At 44.8% G+C, this 17,403-nt stretch overlaps 1 protein-coding gene across 24 annotated transcripts in view; it reads left to right on the forward strand.

Moving 5' to 3' along the window:
* LOC129700367 (calcium/calmodulin-dependent protein kinase type II delta chain) overlaps positions 1-17,403 on the forward strand; it is a 269,343-nt gene that overhangs the window by 166,495 nt on the left and 85,445 nt on the right. For 12 of the 24 annotated variants that reach the window (XM_055640802.1, XM_055640857.1, XM_055640819.1 and 9 more), the window contains exons 5-6: positions 7,909-7,974; positions 12,386-12,458. In XM_055640802.1, coding sequence (XP_055496777.1) covers positions 7,909-7,974; positions 12,386-12,458 — 139 coding nt within the window. Of the gene's footprint in view, positions 1-7,908; positions 7,975-11,438; positions 11,512-12,385; positions 12,459-17,403 lie in introns of all 24 variants that reach the window. The other 12 variants (XM_055640794.1, XM_055640811.1, XM_055640849.1 and 9 more) reach the window with 1 other exon arrangement.

Genomic DNA, 17,403 nt, shown 5'->3' on the forward strand with positions numbered 1-17,403 from the left:
GATTTGTTTTACGAATTGGGGAGAATGTCACGGCGGTCCACAAGAGATATTAAGAGAGAACACTGTTTCATTCCACTGAGTCAATATGGGTAGAGCTCAAGACTAAGAAAGATATAATACTATGGATCTCCCAATAGCTAGCGGGAAATAGAGAAACAAATGTGTGGACAGATTACGGAAGATGCTAAAGTAATAGTGGGTGACTTTAACTTCCTGAAAGAAAGAAGCAAAATGCTGGAGTAACTAGGTGGGTAAGGTGGCATCTCTGGAGACCATGGATAGGTGATGTTTATGGCCGGGACCCTTCCTTAGACTGGGAACATCCCCATTATTCCTCTATTTAATTTTCCCAATGTTGACTGCGTAAAGGCTTAGATGGAACCGAATTTGTTAAGTATCTAAGAGGGTTTTCTGAAACAGTATTTGAATAGTTCAACTCTAGAAGGACCATACAGGGCCTTTAATTGGGAAACGAGCCTGGCCAGGTAACTATTATGTTAGTGGATGAGTATTTTGGGAACAGTGATCACAACTCTGAAGAAAGGTCCCGAACCGAACCGACCCGAAATGCCACCTATTCCTGTTCTCCAGAAACACTGCCTGACCTGCTGAGTTAAATTAGCACAGTGTCTTTTTGTTAATTCATTTTAAGATAGTCATGAATAGGAATAAATCTGGACCTTACGGGAACTAAGTTGTGGCAAGGCAGATTGCAGTGTTATTAGACAGGAGCTAGGAAGAGTATTGGAAGCGCTTGTTGTGGTGTAAGTCCACATCTGACATGTGGGGACAACTTAAAGGCCAGATGATCAGAATGAATGAATTAATACTTTATTGTCACAGTGAAATTTTTTTAGTATGCAAAAAGTCACCACATAAAGGGTGTCAACAAAGTTTCAAAGTATCCCACGCCAGGTCCTCCTTTGTTCTGCTCTCCCCCTCCCCCCCCCCCCCCCCCCCCCCCCCCCCCCCCCCCCCCCCCCCCCCCCCCCCCCCCCCCCCCCCCCCCCCCCCCCCACCCCTTACTAGCAGAGGTGTAAAGATGGCACACTAAGGGAACCTTGGATGACCAAATTCATTGTAAATTTAGTCAAAAAGAAAAAGGAAGCAATTAGAAAAATGATATGGAGGGATATGTGGAGAGGGGATTGGATTACCTTGGCATCATGTTTAGCACAGTCATTATGGGCCAAAGGACCGCTCCTTTGTTGTACTGCTCCACTTACTTTGTCGCAAAATCTAAACTGCCAAGTAAGAGATAACTGAATGATTCTAACCCCAGTCTCAGTAACTTCGCAAACATATTCTGCATGATTTACACAGTTTTACAAATCATCATCATCATCGGTGGTCACTCGAAACGAGTATGACTGCCCTCTCCTCTCCATAGGGTCGTCTACTTGTGGGTCTGCAGATGTCTGTAGAGGCCGACCTGCGATCCACACACCTTGGTGCAACGTGGGCAGTGGAGACTGGCGGTGGTTGGTAGTCGTCGAGTTCCCTTCTCTCTCTCCTTACGGTGATGTCGCTTTGTCTTTGCGACACGCCGTAGTTTCATTTCATGACGTGCAGCTTCTTCCTGCATGGATTTCCTCCAGGAGCGCCTGTCCTGTGCAATGTGCTCCCAGTTGCTCGATGTGATGTGGAATTTCTTCAAGCTGTTCGTGATGTTGTCCTTGAAGCGTTTCTTTGGCTCGCCGGGGGCTCGCCGACCTTCCTTCAGTTGAGAGTACAGGATTTGTTTAGGGAAACATGTGTTGGACATGCGGATGACATGGCCAGTCCATCGAAGTTGGTGTTGCATTATTGTGGTGGTGATGCTGGTCATGTTGGCTTCCTCCAAAACGCTGATGTTGGTGCGTTTGTCCTCCCAGCTGATCCTCAGAATCTTTTGTAAGGATCTTTGATGGCATTGTTCCAGGGCTCTCAGGTGCCTGCTGTAGGTGGTCCATGACTTGGCTCCATACAACAGGGTGGAGAGGACAACGGCTCTGTAGACCTTGTTTGAGCCTTTAGGTCTCAGTCTTCAGACTCTTTTCCTGAGTCTGGCGCAGGCTCCACAAGAGCAGGAAAACAGTACTCTAAACTCACAACTTTCATGGACGATATAAAATTCCCAGGAGAAGCGGGTATCTCAAAAATCACAGGTACCATTTTTAGTATATACTAGACCAAGTGGGACCCATTGGGTCTCATCCCCCAACGCGCTCGGGGGGCGCATGGCTTCACAGGGGAGGGCTGGTCCCCGAACGCAATCTTCCACCACTCACCCATAGTTCCCAATACTCACCACACCCTAGAGCAGGAGGGGTTAGAGAGGGAGGGAGGTGCAGAGAGGGAGGGGGGGGTAGAGAGCGAGGGGCGACAGAGAGGGAGAGGGAGGGGGTAGAGAGGGAAGGGAGTAGAGAGGGAGGGGAAGAATGGTAGAGAGGGTGAGGGGCAGAGAGGGAGGGAGAGACCTTACCCCATCTCCCTCCTCATTTCCCTCATCCTTCTCCCATTCCCTGCCCCAGGATCTACCCAGGTCATAGAGCAACGCCAGGGCCTGGTTCTCATACTCGACCCGGGCCTGGCTGTAGACCCAGGCTCATCCTTGCTTCTAGCGACAGCCTCCAGCCATCAGCTCAGCTGCCGCCTGGGCTCCAGTGCAGGTTCCGACTTCACCGTCCCTGGCCCTAGACCCAGGCTCGTCCTTGCTTCTAGCGACAGCCTCCAGCCGGGATCTCGGCCGCCGCCTGGGCTCTAGTCCAGGCCCACGCTCATCCTTAGTTCTAGCGATCAGCCGCCGCCTGGGCTCCAGTGCAGGTTCCAACTTCACCGTCCCTGACCCTGGACCCAGGCTCGTCCTTGGTTCCAGCGGCGGCGGCTTTGTTGGCCCCAGTCACGGCCCCATCCTAAGCCCCGGGCTCGGCTCTCACTGCAGCTCGAGCACCAGGCTCGGCTCCAGCCAGGGCCCGTTGCTCCACCCTCTCCACTAGATGTCGGGCGCCGGCAGCCGCCACACGAGCGCTGCAGTGCCCCTCCCTCCCGGAGTGTCCCGTCCTGCCTTGCGTGTCCATTGTGTCAGGGCTTTTTCCGAATTGGCTGAATTTTCGGGCTGTTTTTAAAACTATAAAGGATTAAAAAGTTCAGAAATATAGGTGGGAATGCGACGGAAAGACGTTTATCGCCTCGAGGGGGGAAATGTGAGTAGAATGTGTGATAAATTGGGGAGGTTGTAGCGTAGCGTTTGTAAGGAAATGAGAATCAAGCAGATTGTGCCCAGATGACACACACCCACACACCCACACACCCACATATACATACACACAAACAAGATGAGAGTTTTAGTTATATAGATAGAAGTAAAATAATAGCGATGACAGTATGCATGTAAAATTAATTAAACTACTACATTCAGTTGTAGTGCTGGTAACTCTGGTGTTTTGTGGCTTCTGTGGTGGCCAAAAGCAACCAAACACCATGGGTGACAAGAAAGATTTTTTCTGTTAAATAGTTTGTTGATTTTGCATGGATGAAAGAGGGAACCAGACGTAACCAACAACAATCAGCTCAAGTACAGTAATTGGCATTCTCTGTTTATTTTGTTGAGTTCAGGAATCCCCTGTGGCCATTCCACTTGAAAACACATTGAAAACATATATACCCTTTTAGAGAGGGAAAATGTGAGAAGAAGAATGTGAAAAATCCACTTGAAAAACCGGCGAAACTGTTCAAGGGGGAAAACTGGGGGGGGGGGGGGGGGGGGGGGGGGGGGGGAGAGCAGCAGCAACAGCAGTCAGGTCTATGGGTCAGAGGGGAAGGGTCAAGTCAGGACTGAGCGATTGTTATAGAATACTAATTAATTAAGGGGACAAACAGGAGATTCTGTGGCTGCAAATGGGACTTCAAGTTGGTGTGTTGCCTCCTGGGTGCCGGGGTCCAGGATGTCTTAGAGCAGCTGCAGAACATCTTCAAGGAGGAGGGTGAGCAACCAGAGGCTGTTGTGCATGTTGGCACAATTGTCTTGGGTAGGAATAGGGATGAAGTCTTGCAGAACAAATACAGAGGGTGAGGCATGAGGTTAAAATGCAGGCCCTCAAGGGTAGTAATCCCTGAATTATTCCTATAGTCATGTACTGGTGAAGGTTGGGATAAGAAAATAGGACTGCTGAATGATGGCTCAGGAGTGGGTGCAGGGGGTGGGACTTTCATTTTTGGACCCCTGCTTTTCTGGGGCAGAGGTGACCTGTACAAGAGGGACAGGCTGCACCTGAATTGGAGGGGCTACCAGTATCCTTGCAGGGATGTTTGCTAGTCAGCTACTCGGATGTGTTTAAACTAAAGTGTTAGAGGAGTTGAAATCAGAACAAAATGTCAGCAAATGGACGGAGTGGTGGGAAGGAAGATGTTAAATATGGTGAAACTAATGCGCTGAAGTGTTCTTAATTCCATACAGGAAGTTTCATAAAAAGAGCAGATGAAGTAGGAGGCAAGGAACTGAAAATGCTGGTTTATGAAAGAAGACACAAAGTGCTGGAGTAACTCAGCAGGTCAGGCAGCATCCCTGGAGAACATGGATAGGTGACGTTTTGGATGTGAAGAACAGTCCCAACCGAAAACTTCACCTATCCATGTTCTCCAGAGATGCTGCCTGACCCGCTGAAGTATCTGTGACCGACCAAGGTTTGTGGCCTCCAGAAGCAGAGCTAGCATCCCAAAGAGCAATGTCGTTAACTCCAGCAGAGACAGCAAGCTACTATTAATTTTTTTCTGCTGTATGATTGGGGATGTTTTCAGTTTTCTATTTTTTCCGTTGGTCTTGTTGGTTGATGAATAGTTATGGAATTTAATTAACAGTGGGCGAATGTCCTCTTTGTAAAATACGTCTGTTTGTTGTAACGGGGTGCTCTTTTAATTGCAGAGGTTAAATTATTGATGTCGCATGGAACCTAGTTTGTAAATTTGCCATTAATTGAGGACAAGTGCAAGGAAATTGTCAGTGGCTGACACTGAATTAATAAAATGGATATGCTGATCTGTATTCACCTTTCATGTTAATGCACCCAGTCTAATTATGGTGGGAAATTATTATTTCTTTCCCTGTGGTGAGTCAGCTCAGCTAACAAAATCCAGTAATGCAAAATTGGAATATGATATTTTCCTGCATAAATTTTGCCTTCGATCCAATTATAATGCCATCAATTATATAAATTACCATGGAAGCTTTTATATCACAATTTAACCACAACATATTTTATAAACAATAGGCACTGTAGCCTATTTTATGTCACTGAATCTGAAATCCAGAGTTTCTTTTGCTCCTGTACAAAGGCAGTGTTTGCCTGCAGAAAGGTTTTATTTTGAACCCCTTCATTTGCCCAGACAATGATATGCTTTTCCGCTAAATTAATCTGAAAATAGAACACAGCCCAGTACAGTAGATAGTTCCTACATCAATCTGTTTCTTTAACTACTTGAGATGGGTCCACGTTCTGTGCATAAGAGAGATAGGGTGGTGGAAGGCTGCACTTGTGAGTGGAGGAGATGCTGAGGCACAGGCAGTGGGTGAGCCTCCATAGATGTGTGTGGGAAGTGGGGTTGTCTCTGTGTGGCTGGCAGTACATCTGATGGGGTAAACTTCACACCAAAATGCCCCTATTTTCAGCCAATGGCTCCCTTTAGTGCAGAGTTGGTGAAGATAAAGACCACCATGGTGGCAGGAATGTACAAGGCCTTTGCTGACTTGATACCAAGGAGTAAGAGTTGAGCTGAAGATGATCTGTCAAGGACTAGAAGATGTAGCTTTACGCTCGGAGGAGCAAAATTTAAAGGAGATGTGCGGGACAATTCTTTTCACACAGAAAGTGTTGGGTGCCAGGGGTGGCGGTGGAAACAAACAAATCCGATAGTGGCGTTTAAGAGGCTTTTAGATAGACAGACAGATATTTAGGGTATGGAGGTATATGGGTGACCTGCACGCAGATGAGATTAGTTCAGCACAGACATGATGGGCCTAAGGGTCTGTTCCTGTTTTGTAGCATCCTGTGATCTATGAAAACACTAACAGGTAAAACAGGTCAGGTCAAAATCTAGGCATTATGAATTTAGTAGAAGACATGCAAGAAACAAATAATTACATAGTTAGATTAAGAAATAACAGTTTATTCACCTTTGCTCACATTAAATTATGGCTCAAAGACAAATAAAATGGCTGGATATTATTTATTTTTGCTCTGAGTCATGGATGAATCAAACAATCGCAGCAAGCACTGTCATTCAATTTTGTCACAGTGGCTTGGACAGGCGTTTGGAGGAAATGTATTATGTTGATGGATCTATATCAAAAGAAGGGACACGTATAGTGCCACATATGTCCATTCCTAAATCTTAAATTTAGCACGGTTTCACTGATCAACCATTCCTATTATCAAATCCCTGATGAGAGAGACTCTGCAGCTATTGTTATACGTTGCCTCAATCATTCAGATAGTTTCATTCTAATGAGATTGTGCTTTCAAGTGAGATAAACAAAGGGAAATAATCCCTATCTGGAGAGAAATGTAATGCCTTCACAATGTAAATGGTTTCAGATGGGACTACAACCATCTGTGTGTTCTTAAGCTGAAAAAATAAAATAAAATGCAGAGGGCCGGGCTATTTGCCTAGCTTCTGAGATGTTTATAACGAAAATGATAGCTTCTGTTTAAATGAATAAAATAGATGATTAAATTAAAATTATAATCTAGCAATTTTAATTTGAAAGAGAAATAATTCCAAGCTGGTTTACACGCTGTCGGACCGAGAGCAACTTCGAGTTGTAATCTAATAAAATGTAATATGTAAGGAGCAGACCTTTCATTCCTTTGGGCTGACTCCACCACACATGGGACACTACAGCACAAGAATAGGCCCTTCGGCCCACATTGTCTATGCCATCACTTATCTACCTACTCGTAACCCATATCCTTCCTGTCCCTGCATTCCAGATGCCTATCCAAAAGTATTTTAAATCCCTCTAGTGTATGTACCACCACCACCACCACTTCAATCACCACCCCCGACAGCCCATTCCAGGCACTCTCCACTCTCGGTATAAAAAAAGACTTGTCCCACGCATCTCCTTTAAACTTTCACCTCAAAGCTATGCCCTCTGGTATTTGATTTTCCACCCTGGGAAAAGAGTCTGACTGTCTACCTTATCTATGCCTCTCATAATTTTATATACTTGTGTCAGGTCTCCCTGCAATCTCCAGCCTTCCAGAGAAAACAATCCAAGTTTGTCCAATCACACCCGGTAGCTAATACTCCTTAATCCAGCCATCGTTCTGGTAAACCTCCTCTGCACCCTTTCCAAAGCCTCCACATCCTTCCTGTAATTGGCGACCAGAAATGCATACAATACTCCAAAAACATCTGAACCAAAATCCTACAAATAGCCATTTAAATCATGGTTGATCCTCCATCTCCTTACCATTTCTCCTGCAATATTTCCTTTGATTCTCTTAATGTCTAGAAACCTATGAACCTTCTTTTTGAATGAACTTAATGACAGACTCCATGGCAATTTAGACTAGAGGATTCTAAATATTCAGCAATAAATGTTTGCTCATTCTCAGTCCAAATGCCTACCATTTACTGTGAGACTGTGATCACCTAGCTTGATTACTTTCATTACATCCACAATGTCTGTTCTCTATCATGGAGCCAAATGCATATGAAATGCAGGATTTTATCATTCTATTGCATCCTTGAGATCATTTATTATTTAGTCTCCTTGCACCTCAGGAAGATGATTTGAGAGAGATGTCAACTACCCTTGGTTATAATTACAATCGAGTAGATAAAGTAACCCACTGTAAGCTATACCATGTCAGCATTTTCATCTTTTGGAATAAATTTTTAATACACTGTTCTTTGTCTTATTAGAGTGACTGGGGGAGAATTATTTGAAGATATTGTGGCCAGAGAATACTACAGTGAAGCAGATGCCAGGTAAGTCTGTTCTTTCCACTGTAGGACCTCTAGGTCTGGAAATTCCTCAGAATAACCTCTAGGAATTTTCTGGCCTTGGATATTCTTTCACATTTTCTCAGTTGTGTATAGTTTTTTTTTCTCCAGGCCACTCCTTAATTTAGTTCAAACATGTTTCAAACATTCATGAAAAGCTGAATTGATACAATTTTTTAAATTTATCTTTCATCAAATCTGATATATTTTTTAAATTTACTGAATGGACCTGCCGTTATGAGACAGCAACCAGCCTATTTTCTATTATCTATTTTACAGTTTTCTGGAATAAAATGAAGCAAACAACTATTTTCTGAAAATTTGAAATGGATATTCGTGTGATTTCAATGTAATTTAAAAAAAGCTTTCCATTTAGACAATAGACAATAGGTGCATGAGTAGGCCATTCAGCCCTTCGAGCCAGAACGTTCAATGTCATCATGGCTGAAACATTTCTGAAACATTTTTGCAGACTTAAGTAGGATGAAGAAAATGGTAAAAGAAAGTGGATGCAAACCAAGGTGTTTTAATAAATGAACAAGTATCAATAATTTAAATGTTCAAGAAGGAACTGCAGATGCTGGAAAATCGAAGGTAGACAAAATTGCTGGAGAAACTCAGCGGGTGCAGCAGCATCTATGGAGCGAAGGAAATAGGCAACGTTTTTGGCCGAAACCCTTCTTCAGACCCTCTCTACTACTCACGACCATACATGACATGTGTCACCCGCAACATGTCGCCAGGGGTCACCTGTATGGTTGTGAGAGGTCTCCTAGTCACCCAAAGAGTCGTAGCGTCTTTCTGGTCGCCGCTGAATTTTCAACATGTTGAAAATTCAGCGGTGACCTATGACGGGTGCCGGCAGTCGCCAAAAAAGTCTCGTAAGTGGGACAGGCCCTTAACTGTCATATGCTCTATGAACGGAACAATTAAAATCCTACATGCTCCGGCTTTGCATGTGCATTAATGCAATAACACAACAAATAAATATATAACAATCAATGAGCCAATGAATAATCAGTTACCAGGCCCTAATAGTTAAAAAAAAAACATTGAGCAACCTGAAGAAAGTCCATAATAGATAGTTGCTGCGATAGGGTTATCACATTTACATAAGTATTCAGATCCTTTGCTATGACACTCAAAATTGAGCTTAGGCTCATCCTTTTTCCATTGATTATCCTTGAGATGTTTCTACAACTTGATTGGAGTCCACCAGTGGTCAATTAAATTGATTGGACATGATTTGGAAAGGCACACACCTGTCTATCACAGTTGACAGTGCATATCAGAGCAAAAACCAAGCTATGAAGATGAAGGAATTGTCCGTAGACCTCCGAGACACAGATCTGGGTAAGGGTATAAAACAATTTCTGCAACATTGCAGGACCCGAAGAGCACAGTGGTCCCCGTCATTCTTAAATGGAAGAACTTTGGAACCACCAGAACTCTTCATAGAGCTGGCTGCCCGGCCAAACTGAGCAATTGGGGGAGAAGGGCCTTGGTGAGGGAGGTGACAAAGATCCCGATGGTCACTCTGACAGAACTCCAGAGTTCCTCTGTGGAGATGGGAGAACCTTCCAGAAGGACAACTATATCTGCAGCACTCCTCCAATCAGGCCTTTATGGCCAGACAGAAGCCACTCCTCAGTAAAAGGCACATGACGGCCCGCTTGGAGTTTGCCAAAAGGCACCTAAAGGATTCTCAGACCATGATAAACAAGATTCTCTGGTCTGATGAAACGAAGATTGAAATCTTTGGCCTGAATACCAAGCGTCACGTCTGGAGGAAACCAGGCACCGCTCATCACTGTGAAGCATGGTGGTGGCAGCATCATGCTGTGGGGATGTTTTTCAGCGGCAGGAACTGGGAGACTAGTCAGGATCGAGGGAAAGATGAACGGAACAAAGTACAGAGAGATTCTTGATGAAAACCTGCTCCAGAGAGTTCTGGACCTCAGACTGGGACGGAAGTTCACCTTCCAACAGGACAACGACCCTAAGCACACAGCCATGCCAACACAGGAGTGGCTTCGTGACAAGTCTGTGAATGTCCTTGAGTGGTTCAGCCAGATCCCAGATTTGAACCCGATCGAACATCATTGGACGGACCTGAAAATAGCATCGACGCTCCCCATCCATCCTGACAGAGCTAGAGGATCTGCAGAGAAGAATGGGAGAAATCACCCAAATACAGATGTGCCAAGCTTGTAGCGTCTTACCCAAGAAGACGCAAGGCTGTAATCGCGGCCAAAGGTGCCTCAACAAAGTACTGAGTAATGGGTCTGAATACTTATGTAAATGTAATATTTCAGTTATTTCTTTGTAATTACTTTGCAAAAATTTCTTAACACCTGTTTTCACTTTTTTATTATGGTGTAGATTGATGATAAAAAAAATAATTTAATCCATTTTAGAATAAGGCTGTAATGTAACAAAATGTGGAAAAAGTGAAGGGGTCTGAATACTTTCTGAATGCACTGTATTTCAGACCATAAACCAGTAAAATATTCAACAGAAACATTAAAAAAGGGAAAGCTGGATGTTTTTTTAATGTCTGTGCATATGGGCGACACATCCAGTAATGCAGAGTGTGTAGGAAAGAACTGCAGATGCTGGTTTAAATCAAAGGTAGACACAAAATACTGGAGTAACTGAGCGGGACAGGCAGCATCTCTGGAGAGTAGGAATGGATGAAGTTTCGGGTCGAGACCCTTCTTCAGACTAATGCAGACCGCTCTTGAGATGTGAAAGATTTCAGCTAACGTAAAAAAGCATAGAGGGACAATGATTCAAAGACAATGATTCGTCAGCTTCCAGTACCTTAAGTATGATGGTATTTTTAATTTGCACATCAAGATTATATTTTCACTTTGGTCTAAAGTGAGCCTGGTAGTTAATCTCACATTCTTCTCTAAAATAAAAAGCTGGAAAAAAATACTTTGCCTCTTTGCAATTAATTTATTTAGTTATCATTTTATCTGTGGTAAAAGGCACTTTTCTCACACCTGGTGATCATAGAATGAAACTGTTAATCCTATTTTTGTGGGTAGTGGGATCTTTACAGATTTTAAACAAGTGACAGAATTTGCACTGACATTTACCTTTATCTTACATAGAACTATTCAGACGTGGCTTTATTATCTTGTTGAATGCAACTTGCTATGTTTTGTCTGTCTGGAACATTTAAACTAGTTACCTGTAATGTTCTTACCTATCTATAAAAGCTTATTTTTCCTTTCAAGCTGATTAGATGTTTTTTTAGAAATTTGACGACTGTGTTTCTGTATTTTAAACTTGTGTGGCCTTTGTTCACTGTCGCTGTTTTTATTATTTTCTCAATTTCAATGGAAGAAATTCTATTCAGTACTGTGAACTTTCTATGTGTGTGCTGTGAAAATGTACCCTAAATTTCTTCTCCCTTCCATTCTGCCCTTGTTTCTTCACAGTCATTGTATACAGCAGATTCTAGAAAGTGTAAATCATTGTCACCTTAATGGCATAGTTCACAGGGACCTGAAGGTCAGTATTTACCCATGAACTGCAAGCAGAATACCTTAAGAGGGGTGGGAAAACTATCTTAAAGATCTCTCTCACCTCAGTGCAATCTGCATGGTGCCTCTTACCAATTTGCAAGTCCACATGTCTGCTATGCATCATGGCTGAAACCTTTGGAATGCATTTGGGAAAGTCGTTTACATTTTAACATTCTGGGTGCACTATATTTCTGCAAAGCCTGACTTTGAACTTTTATGGTGAATTTCCAATATGTCACAATACTTATTGGAAAACTGGTTATGATGCATTGCCATGTGTGAAATAAAACACCACTTCTGTTCTGAGACTTAGGCTGTGATAGCAAGTATTTACACAATTGGTCACACGTTACTTCATTAGAATATGTATAGGCAAAAGGTGAAAATGAGTGGAATTATTAATATCTGACGACACTCATTTAAACCTAAATTAGCAACTTCATGCTGACTACTACTTAAATGACGAAACATATTAATGAAAAATGCTAAACAATGTTTATAACATGTTCTTGAAAAGCACTTGCTTTCCAAAGGAGGTTATGGCAATTGTTAAAATAATACAAATTGTTGAAGAAGTTCTGTTACTATTTTTCCATGGGCTAATCATAATGTTATGATTGAGGATCCAGCCAATAATTTCTCCCTTGAATAAATTTGCCCATATACAGAGTTAAAGAAAATGAACTACTGATTAATAAGCCAAAGATTATTCTGCTGGAGCACGTGTGTTTAGATCCATTAAGGATGACTTGTGAAAATACCCGTTGTTTGCTATTAACCATAAAGCCAGTCTCTCCAGCAGTACACAGAGAGTGAGTGTCAGCTTGGTACTAACACACACCCCTGGTGTTTGCATGCAGTCATTGCATTCAGCAGATCCTGGAAGCTGTGCTACACTGCCATCAGATGGGTGTGGTCCATCGAGACCTGAAGGTGAGTGATTTAAACAAGATGATAACGTGAACAGTTCAAATAGTTCTGCAGTCATCCATGGAGTAGAATCAAAGCTCTATCCAATTGGCACACTCATTTTATTTAAGATACCATTGGGCTATTTCTTCCAAGAAAATCACCTCCTAAATGTCACTGCCCACAGCAAGGAAGGATATATAATCTGAAAATTATAACTGAGCAACGCTTGTTCTCCCTTCTTAGTCTTTTTGGTTGTTCTTCACTGTTGTCTAGAAGGAGGAGATTAATGCTACAGTATGATTGAATAAGTGCAGGCAGTCATATGTTTTCCCTAAGTGGTCATTTGTCACTTGCAATCTCAGTGAGTTTCAGTGGGCAATTTGATCTTGGGGGAAAAAAGTGTTCAAGATACAGGTGCACAACCTTTTATCCGACGATCCAAATAACGAAAACCTCCGAATAGCGACATTTTTTCGGTCCTTGAAGAAAGGTCCTTGAAAACGTTCACCGAGGGCGACCCGCAGAGGTGACAGCGGAACCTCCGGTCGGTCCTCGAAGAAAGGGGAACTAAATCCCCATTCATAAAGAGGTGAGGGTATATTGCGCGGGAGGGTTAATAATTGACAATATGCTGCTACCTGCCCGCTGAGTTTAAAAAGTTCCCACGGTAGACACGATACACAGTGTATCGTGAGTCTTGCGTGGGAACTTTTTAACTCAGCGTGCAGGCAGCAGCAAATTGTCGCTCTCTTCAGTTTCACCCCACCTACACCCCTCTGCTTCCCGGCCATGTGTGTGACCCCTTCCCTCCCCTCTCCAGCTCCCTGCTCATTGCACCGGCGCGGGGGCTTTGCACTGTCTTCACGTCGGCGATTCTAGCAGCACAGTGCAGTCACCGGAGACGTCAGGACCAACGGGACACCGACCCCCAGGCCCACCGCAAGCACGGAGATCCCAGAGACCCACAGCCAGCAGCAGCCCAGCCCCGTTCCAACTCCAGAGGAAAACTGCAAACTGGCCGGAGACGTCAGGACCACCAGAAGCCGCTCCCCGATGGGCCGCTACATGACAAGTGGCAGTTCGCCCACAGCCCGAGCTGCGCCCTCTCATCGGGACACCGACCCCCAGGCCCACTGCAAGCACGGAGATCCCAGATCAGCAACTCCAGCCCAGCCCCGTTCCAACATCAGAGGAACACGCAGTGTATGGGCAGAAGCTGATAGTGTGGAAGGTACTTCTTGTTCTTGGGGTCGCGCAGCTCGGGCTGTGGGCGAACTGCCACTTGTCGCCGTAGCGGCCCATCGGGGAGCGGATTCCTCTGGAGTTGGAGGGGGAGGGGGGGTATTGTGCTGTTTGATCGCCCCCTACTATCCCAGGGACAGGGAGACAGGACGTTCACCGAGGGCGGCCCGCAGAGGTGACAGCGGAACCTCCGGTCGGTCCTCGAAGAAAGGGGAACTAAATCCCCATTCATAAAAGAGAAGGTGAGGGTATATTGCGCGGGAGGGTTAATAATTGACAATCTGCTGCTACCTGCCCGCTGAGTTTAAAAAGTTCCCACGGTAGACATGATACACAGTGTATCGTGAGTCTTGCGTGGGAACTTTTAAACTCAGCGTGCAGGCAGCAGCAGATTGTCGCTCCCTTCAATTTCACCCCACCTACACCCCTCTGCTTCCCGGCCATGTGTGTGACCCCTTCCCTCCCCTCTCCAGCTCCCCTGCTCATTGCACCGGCGCGGGGGCTTTGTACTGTCTTCACGACGGCGATGGCTGCAGGTCAGTGCAGTCACCGGAGACGTCAGGACCAATTGGACGTCGACCACCAGGCCCACCGCAAGCACAGAGATCCCAGAGACCCACAGCCAGCAGCAGCCCAGCCCAGCCCCGCTCCAACTTCTTCTGCCGGGATCAAGGCGCAAACTCGCGACCTTGCGGATATGAGCCAAGCACTCTACCACTGAGCCAGCCATTAAAATCTACGCAAAAAAATTTCCATTCTGAAGACCGACAAATTCTGAATTATGAAAGGTGTCTGGTCCCAAGGCTTTCGGATAAAAGGTTGTGCACCTGTACAGAGGAAGGCATGCTCAAGCATAGACATTAATACTTTTAATGCTAAGTAATCTCAATTGTTTATTCTAGTTTTGAAAAAATAATGGTTTGGTTGAATTGAAAGATTCCTACCAACCTCAGTATAACAGTACCTCTGCCAGACCTGATGGCTTGATTGGGAAGCAAGCAATGAAGTGCATATCATTCTGTGTGCATGATTCTCTTGCCTATTCAAATTAATGTGTGGGTAGTGGTGAAAATGATATGTTAATAAATTTCCCTGATTTAACTTCTTGCCCTTAAGCAAAACGCTTGAAATTGCTCATCATTTGGCATTTTATTCTAAGTCCAAAAGATGGCAATATATGAGAGAAATAAATCAGTATGTGTGTGTGTTATATATTTACCAGAAAATACTGTGAGACTTTTTGGGTCTTTTGCCAGGAGCAAGTGATAGAAAGGGGGACATTCTTAATATCTTAAAAATGTATGTACATAAATATCCATTGCGTATATTGTGCTCGATACATCTGGGTCAAAGTCTCTCTAGTTATGGGTCCTAATACTCCTAGACTTCCAGTTGGCTGGGTTTTGCTGGACAATGTAGACAACATTTCTTTTTACCAATATTCACATCATACAATCGATTATTTCTATACACTTGAGCATAAAATCCTATTTTTAAAATGTGTTGTTTTTGCAGTGAAATGGTTGCAAATATTGTTTGGAGAAAGGTTGTTTCATTATTTATATCAATGGGAAAACAAGGAAATTAGCCTGACATATGTGTTTCACATCACAGGAAAGTACTTTGATTTCTAAAGTGCATGAGCACAGAGAGTGACATTTATTGGCGTCATGGAGTCGTACAGCACAGAGTGGGCTTCCTCACCCATCATGTCAAGGCCAATCGTCTTGCCCAGCTACAGTAATCCCAGGTGCATTAGGTCCCTATTCCTCTGTGCTTTTCCTATCCTAGTGCCAGTCAGGCACTGGTCAGGAAAAAGTAGGAGGCATGGAACAGGTATAGGTAGCCGGGATCAATTGTATCCCTGGAGGAGTTTCAAGCACTGAGCATATTTAAGAAGGAAATCAGAAGGGCAAAAAAAGGGGGCAGGGGATAGCTCAAGCAGATAATATTAAGGGAAACCCTTTCGAAACAAAAATGGATACCTCTGTGTGAAGCTGAAGGAGATTGGCCAGGTCCATAATGAGTAGGAAAGAATTGCAGATGCTGGTTAAAATCGAAGATAGCCACAAAATACTGGAGTAAGTGAGCGAGACAGGCAGCATCTCTGGAGACAAGGAATAGGTGATGTTTTGGGTTGAGATCTGAAATGTCACCCATTCCTTCTCTCCAAAGATGCTGCCTGTCCTGCTCAGTTACTCCAGCATTTTGTGTCCATAATGAGTATTTCTCCTCTGTGTTTACTGTAAAAACGATGTAAAGACTGGGGAATTTAGGGTAGTTGATGGAAGTGTTTGAGGACAGTCAGTATTACAGTCTAGGAGGTGCTGAACATCTAAGGGTGGATAAATCTCCCAGAATCTTCTCACGTATCTCATGAGTTTTTTGAGGAGATAACTAAAAAACGTGAAGATGGCAAGGCCATGAACGTTGTCCAAATGGACTTCAGCAAGGCATTTGATTCCACATGATAGGTTGCTCTGAAAGATTAGGTGGCATGGGATCCATGGACAGCTGGCCGACTAGATTGAGAATTGGCTTCATGGAAGGAAGCAGTCAAAGAGGAATACAGCATGGAAACAGGCCCTCGGCCCAACTTACCCACACCGGCCAACATGTCCCAGCTACACTAGTCCCACCTGCCCGCCTTTGGTCCATATCCCTCCAAACCTGTCCTATCCATGTACCTGTCTAAAGGGCCTGTCCCACGGGCATGCTACCTGCAGGCGGCAAGCGCGACCTAAAGGGCCGGTCCCACCAGCATGCGCCTGCATGCGGCAAGCGCGACCTAACGTGGTCGCTTGAGCGTGGTCTCCCGGGGCCGGTCCCACTTCGATCGCCGGAGCCATATGGAGTTGTGCGGAGCTGGTCCCAACATCGCGCGGGGCTCCGAAAAACTGACCGTGTGTAAAAATATCGCGCTGCAACGGCCTGTCGGCCCGCAGCTGCCTCGACATCGTGTCACTCACTCGACCTCCGTGCGGCTCCCGCTTCTGGTTTGGTCGCGCTTGCCGCATGCCGTACGGCTCAAGCGGCCACGTTAGGTTGCGCTTGCCGCATATAGGTCGCATGCACGTGGGACAGGCCCTTTACTGTTTCTTAAATGTTGGGATAGTCCTGCTATAGGATCTTTGGTCCCAGCCTCAACTACCTCCGCTGACAGCTTGTTCCATACACCCAGATTCCTATTAAATCTTTTCCCCTTCAACTTAAACCTATGTCCTCTGGTCCTCGATTCACATACTCTGGGCAAGAGAATCTGTGCATCTACCCGATCTATTCCTCTCATGATTTTATACATCTCTATAAGATCCTCCTGCGCTCCAAGGAATAGAGTCCCAGCCTGCCAAACCTCTCCCTACACCTCAGACCCTCTGTCCTGGCAACATCCTCGTCCCGTTTCCAGCTTGACAACATATTTCCTATAACAAATCCCCCGAACTGAACACAATACTCAAAATGCGAGGGTGATGATGGATGGTTGTTTTACGGACTGGAGGCCTGTGACGTGTGGTGTGCCTCGGGGATAAGTGCTGGCCCCATTGTTGTTAATGGTTTATATCAACGAGTCAGATGAAAATGTGCAAGGCATGATTTGCAAGTTTGTAGATTACACAAAAGTAGGCAGTCTTAAGTGCGAGGTATTGCATTTTGGGAAGTCAAACCAGAGCAAGGCCTTCACAGTGAATGGCAGAGCTCTACGGAGTGTTGTTGAACAGAGGGA

This window comes from Leucoraja erinacea, chromosome 1 (genome assembly GCF_028641065.1).
Source record: "Leucoraja erinacea ecotype New England chromosome 1, Leri_hhj_1, whole genome shotgun sequence".
NCBI lineage: Eukaryota > Metazoa > Chordata > Chondrichthyes > Rajiformes > Rajidae > Leucoraja > Leucoraja erinaceus.